The sequence below is a fragment of the Anser anser genome (genome assembly GCF_964211835.1).
Source record: "Anser anser genome assembly, chromosome: 2".
Lineage (NCBI taxonomy): Eukaryota > Metazoa > Chordata > Aves > Anseriformes > Anatidae > Anser > Anser anser.
In genome coordinates, this window is record NC_139721.1 from 136786113 (window position 1) to 136797365 (window position 11253).

Below are 11253 nucleotides of genomic sequence, written 5' to 3' on the forward strand. Positions count from 1 at the left end.
TCCACGCTTTCCACTTCTACAATATTAAAGAATTAGGTCTCATTGTAACCAAAATTCTGTTATACTCATTTCTTTGATCAAACAAGACAAAGAAACATTAAAGTGGTTGCCTGAAGTCATCGAAATCTACACAGAACAAGACTTCCCAATTCCCACAGCTGTGTCTTAGTCAGAAGCTCACTTGCTGTCTTTTAAAAACCCTAGAGTTAGTGAAATTTCAGAAACACCAAACTTTGACTTTCAGATATGCTAAGCCTCCCACAACTCCTTCCCATAGTCATTTTTGACAACACCAAGCTCGTATTTTCACTACAAGACCCAATGCATACTTTATACATCAAAACTGTATTTAGTTCTAAGACAGTACGATTGGTACCCAGCCTCCAGTATCACAGTAATCCACGTCACAGTTGCTACTCCTGATGCATTTCTATTCACAATCTTCTCTGAATCACCTTTTTGTAGAAGAGAGCTGGATGAGAAATACATGCATGCAAATACCACTTACACGTGCTACTATATGAGTTGTGCATGCAAATATGGGTACATCGCGTGCACCCAGAGTTTTCACACAGCAAATGCCCCCTGTTTCTGGAGCTTCCGAACCTACGTGCACATGAGAATTTCTCCAAGTGCTGCTGCGGCTTTCTACTCCCTGTTTATTATTCTAGTCTATCACCACTCCACGGACAAGGGTCCTCTGCTTTCTGGATTCTTCCTTTTCTCTGAATTCTTGCTTCCTTTAAGATGATCTCCAGTGACAATAAATAATACAGTTACTTCTTAAGTCCAGTCAGGCAGTTACCTTGAGCTTACTCCCATCCAGCTGAAGAAGATGCTCCCCGTTAATGTTTTGGGCACTGAATTCAGACACGTACTGTTCAAGGTTGAGGCTCATTAACCAGTGGGAAACCTGCTGCACGCTCCACTCCTGAACAGCCCGGTTCTGGCACTGACTGTGTTTTGGAGACTGTCCGTCATCCAGGATCTGTGACAAAAACATGCTGCGTTATTATTAAGAGGGAAACGCCGACCAGAGACAGCATTCTTCTGTACAAGCCGCCGGCAGAGGTGCCTGTGCTATCTTTATACTGCTATAATAACAATTTCACGCCACTGTGTTACATCTGTATCTAGCCAGACACCAGAATTGATGCGTGGTACCTAAAAAGTTTTTTATTTATAAATAGAACAAGAAAAAGGAACTGGCATTCCCTTTAACACAAGCAGGGACTGAAATGGCCAGGTGGCACAATTTAAAACAGGTACGCTCCTACGCCATCTCAAGACTTTTATTCCCCAAATTACGATCTTTCTACCAGATGCAGTGAATTCTGCATTCCACTTCCTGGGCACATTCACCGATCTTTACGTTGTGTTTAAGCTATGAAACAGGAAATTCAGGGGAAAAAAAAAAAAAAACTCAGAAAACCAGTCTAAAGTTCAAAGCGGTGACACCGAACAGCCAGCGAGACCGATGCTACCCGTGGAGGACTATGGGATGACACAGAGGAGCGGTAAGGAACACACAGCAATCCCACAGCCCTGTCTGTGCTGCAGAGGAGAGCACGGACACGGCACCAGGAGGGGCAGGTGGGGCTTCAGCTGCTTTAGCCCCCCCATGTCCCCCCTCCGCCACTTTCTTCCCCCCAGGGTATGATGGTGGGGCCTGAGACAAAAGCTGCTCTGTTCAAGCTCCGGTCAGCAAAGCAGCTGCTCCGGGCTGCAGCAGCTGCCTCCTGCTCCTACAGCTTTTCCACCGGGTTAGACGATGCTGGAGCTCTTTCAGCTTCTGGCCACTCATTTCACAGGGACAGGAAAATGAGCGTTTAAGCTCTATCTTTTCCTTCTCGTGTAGCCAGCAGAAGCTCAGTGGTGCTGCTGCTGCTTGGCCTGGTGGATGTGCTCTGACACAGACCCTCCTCCCCCTTCCAACACACACAAAAACTGCACTTTGCCATGGCCTTGAGAGGAGAGAGGAACTGAAGACGACGCGAGAAGAGGCAGTGACAACTGCGTGTTGTGCTCGAATGAGGGGCTTTGCCACACGACACGGTAAAACAAGAAATGCAAATCCGTAAATGAGACGACACATTGCCACGCGATGGTCACACAGTTCACCACAACAGCACACTGGTATCTCACCTCATCATCAATCATATCCAGGCTCTGAGTGAGGGAGCAACAAAGAAATGGGAAAGAAAAGCATTATAGAAACAAAATACAGAACATGTAACAGCATGTAAAAGTTTGGGCAAGGGCAGCACCAAGATTTGCAAACAGATATGGCTAGTCAAAAAAACAAAGAGATTTCTTTAAAACAAAATTATTTCCAGAAGCAGAGAGATTATGTTGAAAGCTCAGCACACACATGGTTTGGCAGCTAAGCCTGAGATTGTGCCCGTGAAACCCCTTGCGCTCCTGGTCTTGACACACTGGAATCAATGGGACCTTGCCTGATGGCTCCGATTGCAAGAGCAAAAACTCCTTAGTGAGAGGACAACAAACCACAGGCCCAGGGTTCCCTCCCTACCCTCTCCTTTAGTTGTTTTGTCTCCTTCAGATAATTATGTCAGATCTGCCCCAGAAGCCTGAGCGAAGGAGTGCTCTCAGCAATGCCCTACAGCGGGTTCAAGAGCAACGGCAGCCTAATCCCTGCCAGGGCGGCTGCACAGGTTTCCCCTGCAGCTCTCGCTGACCTTGCTGCCTTATTCACAGGCTGCAGCTTGGGACGCTGCAGAGGATGGAGAAAACACATTTGTTTTTATAGACCTGTTCGGACTTGGAATTTTAGAAGTGTCCAAGTAGAAAATCGAACAAGCCAACTGAAAGCATTCTCCAATTTTTAATTCAGCGCTACTGGGAACAGGGCATTATCACAATCAAATACATAATATAACTCGAAGGAAAAATGATAAAAGAATGAATTGTATTATCAAGATAGTATCAACACTAAACAAAGCATTAATGATCTTTTTGCTGTCTTCAGTAATTCAAAGAATATACAGATTCCTGTCTACCACTCTCCTATGATTCTTTAAAATTGTTGCCCTTTATTATCTGCAGTAAGTAACCTCTAAACAATGGTTGGTCTTGCAGACTTCCATTTTGGCAAATGATGTTGGCAGGGAATGGCTTTCATTCTTTAAACCTATGCAAAGCATGCCAGCAGTAATAGCACAAACTTAACTACCGTCATTAAGGAAAAACAAAAAGCCACAGTTGCTTAAAGTTCCTCCTCTCTAGAAAAATCCCTGGTTTAAATCTCAAGTGAGAAATATTAAGATTGTAATGAGTGTTTATAAGAGAACAAAAGCACAGGCTTCTCAAGTCCACAGGACACATTGTCAGCTACTGTCAAATTGCACAGCTTCACTGACAATTGAGATAAAAAAATAGAATCACGGAAACGTGTTTTCAGTATATTATATTCCATTCAATTCTGTTACCAATTTATGGGGTTAGGAATGCTTTTTCACATCATCACTGTTCAAACATCTAGTTTGATGAACTGAGCTCAAATCCACTGTGTATGTGCAGAGCAAGCACAAAGAGAAGGCAAACTGGATTAACACATACACATTCTAATCACTATATACACAGTCAGGTACAGGAATACACAATAGCTGCATGTACAGGTCATCATTATTTTAATGTATGAGGGTAAAAAATAGTCTAGGTGAAGGTACCATACACTTCAACCACATTTATCCAGTTATACTGTATCTTTACTATCTCAAAACTGCCTCAACTATGTCTTTTTTAGTGCATGTACATATAGGTCTGCATATACATATTCAGAACGTAGGAAAAGTGTATTGAAATATGTGAGGATAGAACACCTCTTAGGAAACCAACTGCATTTTACAATACTGCATAACAATCCTATGATAATACCATAGGACCTTCATTTAAAATAATCGTTATATGAACAACAGCAACAAAATATATAATCTAAAAACCAAGATCCATTTCCTTCTCTTCCCTTCTACTGCCTCAAAACGTCCCTTCATTATTTGAGTAATTATCAAGAAAAATGCCACAGGAGAAAGAAAATGACTATTTCCCATCTTAAACAATTTCATCAACATACCTCATCCGATGACAGTGCTAAGGAGTGTGAGAAACCTGGGGTTTTAGGCTCTGCTCCTAAACCACTCAGATCAGCTGAACTTGTGCTGCTGGGGCTGAAATCATCGTTGAATGTGAAATTCTGTAGAGAAAAAAGATGAGTTAGAATGACCAAACAATCTCAAATGTGTAGCTAAAAGGGAAATTGGCTTTCTGTCTTCCAGGTTGGCACAGGTCAGGAGTGATATCAATTATGTACCAAAATAGTAACAATACACGTGAGGAAGCCTAATCTTTTGTATTGTTAATGACTTATAGAATACACTATATTTTTGCCACTGTGTATTTCAAGAGACATCTTTGCCAGCTTAATGTCTCAGTGAGCAGTAAAGCGGCCTGAAAGAATTTATAGACTTCCTCTTAAGATACTGTCTGTCATCATGGAGCTGTATTATTGCTTCTGCCGGTTAATCGATAGCATTTTGCTGTCCTCCAAATATTTAGGACAAGCATAGTGCACGCAGTAGTACAAAGAATAGGACAGGATTAATTAGCAGAGAGAAGTGAAAACTGCTATTGAAAGAGCAATGAGAATATTCTGTGAACCCATTTCTGATTCTTCCCTCTTTGCCTATACCTTTAGAAAAAAAAATAAATTGAAAATAAAAGAGATCTTCAGATATTGTATTGAATGTTATTGACTGAAATAATAACCATAAAACATTTTTTTCTTAAGAATAACAAACACCAAAGAATATCAAAAGTGTGCACATTTTTTCAGGAATGCAGCAAAATTACCATCAGAAGAATACAAAAATTAACATGTTAGACTGGGAAAGCTTGATTTGGGAACCATAAAAAAAACCACACCAAAATCTAAAAAAAAAAGACAACGTAATATTCCATTTACATCAAATATACGGTTGATGATACAGACCTCTATTCTCTTTTGAGACCTCTAATTTCTACCCTATCACCTAAATGAGTATCAAACTTGATTTATCTTTGACATTCAGTTTTAAAAGAATCGATCCAAACGTCAAAACTAAAAAGAACAACTAAAAATGTATTCTTTTATCCCCCCCAAAAGACATTTGACCTATTTTATCTGAAAAAACAAGCCTTCCAAAACACCAAGTGTTGATCCTCTTCAGTTTTGCTGGAAATCCATCTGAATTAGTGGTATCATGCTGTGCTTTAAATCCTAAATAACAGCATAGATACTGTTAATTTAAGAACTTGTAACCTTAACACAGAACACCAAAAAGCTTTCCTGTTCAGTTTTCTCACGCTTACTTTTAGAATTAATGTCCTGCTTTTCCTGTTTCTTTGCAGTAGACAAGAAAATCTTTTAGCCCCCACAGCACTCTTAGGCCAGGAGTTCAACAACTCTAACTCCTGTTGTGTGAAGAACATTTTTTTTTCCCTTTTAAGTACTCTGATTTTTCTTTTAACTCTATTTTGTGTTTCACTTCTACGATGAGTTTTAGTCTTTTTAATTGTCTGTGGGAAAAACACAAGATAGCCAAGGCCTGCTAGTAATAATAATGAGAGAGCAGGATGAAGAAAAACTGAACACAACAACCTTCACAGCCTCACAGTAACTGTAAAAGGGTACTTTTTTCCCAAATTGAAAATTATTTTTACATGTTTGTTTAACAGCACAAACAGGATTTACACGTCTAATCCTCAGCTTTCTTTTAAAAAGAAACCAGGTAGCTGATTATTATTATTATTATTTTTTTTTATCTTGAGACTTCATCCATGGTCTTCTCTGTCAATCTGACTTGCATGGGCCAACCTTGTGCTGCTTTCCCTTCCATACGGCACAACCACAACTGTGACCTCGCGTGGCTTTGTGCACAGCAGAAGTAAGGTATCACAAGCTTATGGCACCAAAAGAAAAAGAAATACCCGTGGAAACAGCTATTAGGTACGTGCATATGCATGCCTCTGCAGCAGTCAGAGAAATTAGATTTCTGATTCAAATTCCTGTATATACAGTTGAGAACCACATCTGTTTCTTCCTACCAGATCGATATAAAAAGTAAATTGCTACAAGTTAAGAGAATACAGGCAGAGAAATATTTTCCAGAAGTGAAAATAAACACGAAAAAGCTAAGTATAGTACTAGAACTAAGGGTTATTTAATGAGTTATCATGCTGAAATATTCATGCACATAGAAGGGAATAACACAGATGTATTAAATTGCAATGGTTCGTATTTGTAGTTCAAGCATCTTCATATATAGAATTAAATCCAACATCCAGCATGCATGACAAGCAGATTTCATTATTGGGGGAGAAAAAGGCAAATGACTGACAGCATACAACATTTCTTCACTTGCAAACATCTCATTTGAATACATTAAAAATGGGTAGGTATTCCCACAATCAGTCCTGAAGAATGCAGAAAATATCTACAATTGAATACACAAATCTAGCATTTGTTCAGTGGATCCAAATGCTAATTTCCACTGGCACCACTTGTTTTTGTTACAGTACAGCACACCACAGTTAGTTTACTGAATTAATGTACATTAAGAGAAAGACAGAGTAAAAAGGCAGAATGTGGAATGGTACAATGATGGAGATGCTCTGCTCAGATGAACTTTTACCGTACAATGAACACCATGCACTGTTTATTGTAGTACTAACATATTGGCCTGTTCTTTTTCCAGAAACATGAAGCCAATTATGCCACTCAACACAGTGGGAATAAGGTAGTTTTTATTTTCTACCTTTGACCCTTTTTTAGCTGGACTTATATTTTCAGAGGAAGGTTCGGTTGAGCTGGTAGGTGATGGCAGGTTGCTGGAAGAATTGGATCCCTTGCCACTCTCTCCATACCATGTGAATGGTACACAGTGTGGGAGAGAGGAGGATCGCTCTGATAAAGATTTAGTGTTTGCTGATTTCTGCAGCATCTCTCTGGTGTTCCTGTTTAAGAGAAAGGAGCAGGAATTTGTGTTAGAGTAGCAAATACGAAAAAATGCTACAGAGGTAGTTAATTGTAAAAAGAGTGACATTCCACGTAACTGTGACTAATCACCAGAGGGGCATGCAGCTGGTAATGGCATTCTTGAAATCTCTCTTTTGACAAAAGAAGAAAAAAGTGTGTTCTGATTCTTTTTCTAACTCAAGCTCTCTCAGATAACATGTATCCAGCAAATGGGACAGATGCCAACCCAAAAGACCTGTGTTTTGTTGTGAACCACCTCTAGTCAAGAAGCCACGCGTTGTGCTGGTGCTTTTCCAAGCCCTGGTGGTATCTCAGCACGATTAAATAGATCAGAGAGCACTGTCCCAAGCAGGCTCTGGTTCCCAGACAGGTCTGGCTTAGATTTGGACAACAGGCAGAACGAACCAGGTGTGCCTGTATCCACTACATAGATGTACCTTGGTTACAACACCTAAATGCTGATAGAGATCTTGATTTCAAAATTATTACATATTCAAAATACTAATAGAAAAACCTATGTAATATTGGTAGCTTGTCTCTTTGTACTAACAAATATTACAAGGGATAATGTGATCAAAGCAAAGGTATCAGTTATGAAATAAAATGCCTGAATTATTGGCATTTTATAAATATTTATATCATGTCAACAACATAGTATGCAAATTAAAGATATCTGTTCAAAGTGCCTACATCAAAGAACTTATGCATATGTCATGTTCTCATATTAACTATATCAAGTTATATATTAATGTTAACTAAGCCTGCTTCAGAGCTTGAAATTTGTACTGCCCTTAGCAGCCACCAGCAAACTGCAATCATATAAATCTCCCCTCAGCTTCTACCTTCTGGACAGCTTCTAAATCATGATGAACATAATCCCTAGCTCTGTGTATTGTGAAACCTCTTCTCTGTATGGATGAAATGGAGGTTGTCAGAAGGCCCCCAGGCAGCGAAGCAGAACAAGAACCCTCTCCCCCTTTTGCTTTATAAAGGTAGATATGTCTGACACAGTCCCGTGCTCCCTCCTCATGCTCAGATATTGCTCGAAAAAGGAAAGGAAAAACCAATGATGTTGCCTCAATCACCTAGCGCCAGAATGGGGACTATATACTTTCTGCTTAAATAGGAGATTTTTTTATATATTTAACATCAGTGGTAGTCTTAGGAAATAATTCAGGATTTTCTTCTACACGTTTTGAGTGCTATTTTTTGGCAATGGCAAAATAATGCTTGCAACATACATCTGACAGCACGATTAATCCTATGTCAGTCAGTTGCTCTAATGGACATAAATAATTGTAACAGGATGCTGTCTTTTGATCATTTTCCTTCTTTCAAAGATCTTATGCAGCTTTGGAATGTAAAGAAAACATCCTCACATTTTTCTCAGGCAAATTCTGTGGAGTTACTAACAAAGCAAGTGACAACTGGTGTTTAAAAAGTTACACTGAAATAATAACATTTCAGCTTACAGATGCACAGTGAGGATTATAAATGCTTACAAATTTTGAGTTTGAAAGCAGTATTAAACTTTGTTTTTGGTAACTGCATCCAAACTCAGAAATATTCAGTAACAAACAATACAAATAACTGATTTATCAGATGGTCTAATAAGCAACTGATCATCTTATGCTGAGATCTGCTTCCTCCAAGGAAGATAACTATTGGATCTCACAAGCATCTGTAACATACCGTGTTGGCATTAGGAACACACCAGGTTCTGTGGGGTGTGCTTCCTACAAACAAGTGTATATTCCTTTCTCCCACGCTGTGTTTGATATTTAAATGCTACCCGGTGCTTAATGCCCTGCTAAAGGCACTAGCTGCCTTGCAGCTATGCACAGGTGCAGAGAATTTGGTTTAACAAATCTCTCTTTTCCTCTCTTCCACTAAGGAAATAATGAGCATTAACTGCAGGGCACACTGCAAGCACTTATGCCAGTGGAATTTCGACTACAACAGCTTTTCTGACACTCGCGTAGAGGTGCTGACTGCTGGAAGTTCTCTGAAGATCCTGCCAGATCCGTGCAGAACACGGATATATGCTGCGTTAGAGCATTGACAATTCAGTACAGCGTGCCTAAGGGGTAACTCCGGAGTCTAATGTTTCTTCTGCTTCTCTGATTTTATGGAGACTTGTCACTGGGTCTCCATGTGTTAGACTGTCAGCAAAACTCCACAAACTGTTACATACTGATTTTCAACTGCATACATTTTCTGAGTAGCATTTGAACTCTGCTTTCTTTAGCTAGCTCTTCTACCATGTAGGTTTTCTTTTGCATTATTTCCTGTTCAGAGAGTTTTTGAGTTGCTGTGTCCTTGGGACTTTCAGAATGCATTATGGTTGCTTAGCATTCCCAACACTTAACTGAATGCTTGCCTCTCATACCTGGAACCAGGTACCACCCCCTTTGTCTGGGACTGTGTCAGACTCATCAGTATACAAGGAGAGGCCTTCAGTAAAAATCCACACTAGCTTTTGCAGAAAAGATTTCTTCCTGCCATTGAATGTTCATTTATTTATTCATTCAGAGTCTGAATGCCAATGATGTGGTCTCATCAGATCTCACAATTCCTTGCCTGAGAGTTGGTGACATGGCCAATGCAGTCAGCATTTTTGCTATCTATTTTCAACTTATGATGTTTACCTTCAGAAACAAACTCTTCTGAAAGCATTCCTGAAGTGGGTGCAGTGAAGCTGTAGTGAATATCTGCTGCTCATCCTCACTCTGGGGGCTTTTTCCAAAAAACATGTGGAATTGTTAAGATTTCTGAATCAATGGTATTATTAACTTATTCTGAGTGTGTATGTATCTTGCAGGCCAGCTCTAATAACATATTTCTGCAAATCCCATCAGTGGATGCAATGGCAGAAGTGATGCAAGCCTCCAAGTGTTTTTAGATTATTGGTTAGTCTTCTCTTAGTTAAGAAATCTAGGTTTGTAAGCTCAGAAGGTTGCCTCAAAGTTTAAAACATATTATCTGAGGGCAGTAGGACTGTTAACACTCCCAACTGCCAGGATGATTAGGTTTTCCCAGTGTTTCTGGCATACCATTTCTTGCATACTCCATCTTTGACCCATACCTACTGCCACAGGTCACCCTAACAGCTTCTTTCTCTTTCCGCTTCTTGCCCTTGTTTGAACTCCTTCTCAAGGGAGCCCTACAACAATATTAGAAAACATTAGGAAATGTTTTTTTCAAATTTTACTTTCATTCCTTTCATTAAAAAGTATATTTTAAGTAACAAAATGCTTACCCAAGATCTGCAAGTTTTCGCTTTAGTTTTTCTGCATGCCCTATAGTAGGGAGAGTTGATCTTGCTGCCTGGGCACATGTGGCACCATCTAGGACACATTCGTACATGGGAGAATGTACATTATTATTTTTAATTGCTACTGATAGCTATTCCACTTTCCATCCATCCAGAACAGTTTGTGTATCTGTTCGTAATTAGATACATGTACACAATTTAAATATGTGCATTCTTCTCATTTTTAAGAAGACGGTGTGAAAAGGAATACAAACAGATTAATAGTTTCACAACTTGAAAATACACATGAAGAAATCTTATTTTAATCAAAGAAAATGAAAAAAGTTAATTTGTTTGAGCTTTAATGAATACACAGTAAGACAACAAAAGGGATTTACAGGTAAATGTTACAGCGAATCCATTTTTGAACTCAGCAGTTCACCTTTTACAGAAATCATGTGGTATGTGCTCTCTACTTCAAAAATGATTGCTGAAATCCTTTCTTGAACTTTGAAGCAGAGGGTACTTCTTATGATGGACAAGCTAGGTGATAGTTATCTGTTAACTACTCAGCTAAAATGAGTATTTAACTTGAAATCCAACCATTTCTATTAATAAAAAAATAAAAATTAAATTAAAAGTATTTTAGTCAATAAATTTGCCCTAAGACCTCTACCAATTTCTGATGGTTTCTACACAAACTGTTAAAACCTAAAGAGGAAACACACTGCAGTGCCCATAAAGTAAAAACAATGACTCTAACTATGCAAAACACCCTGTGAAATCTACATGGCAGCTAAAACACGCAGCAGCTGAAAAAATCAGACACAGTTTCTGTGATTCTTAAACACAAAGAGTGCTCCCAAATCTTCTAGAGGGAGCAAATGAAGGTCAGTTATTTGTGTCACTTGCAATTTGGTGACTTTACAACGCGACCTCAGATTTACAGTGGCTTTTAACCAAAACC

The 11253-nt window shown here is 39.3% G+C and overlaps 1 protein-coding gene across 11 annotated transcripts in view; it reads right to left on the bottom strand.

Moving 5' to 3' along the window:
• The window catches only part of PPP1R9A (protein phosphatase 1 regulatory subunit 9A), a 160891-nt gene that overhangs the window by 6042 nt on the left and 143596 nt on the right, over window positions 1–11253 (bottom strand). For 5 of the 11 annotated variants that reach the window (XM_083822456.1, XM_083822451.1, XM_083822453.1 and 2 more), the window contains exons 14-19: window positions 10293–10380; window positions 10119–10196; window positions 6813–7011; window positions 4094–4213; window positions 2146–2169; window positions 806–988 (exon numbers count right to left, since the gene is read on the bottom strand). In XM_083822456.1, coding sequence (XP_083678582.1) covers window positions 806–988; window positions 2146–2169; window positions 4094–4213; window positions 6813–7011; window positions 10119–10196; window positions 10293–10380 — 692 coding nt within the window. Of the gene's footprint in view, window positions 1–805; window positions 989–2145; window positions 2170–4093; window positions 4214–6812; window positions 7012–10118; window positions 10197–10292; window positions 10381–11253 lie in introns of those variants that run through there. The other 6 variants (XM_083822458.1, XM_083822459.1, XM_083822457.1 and 3 more) reach the window with 5 other exon arrangements.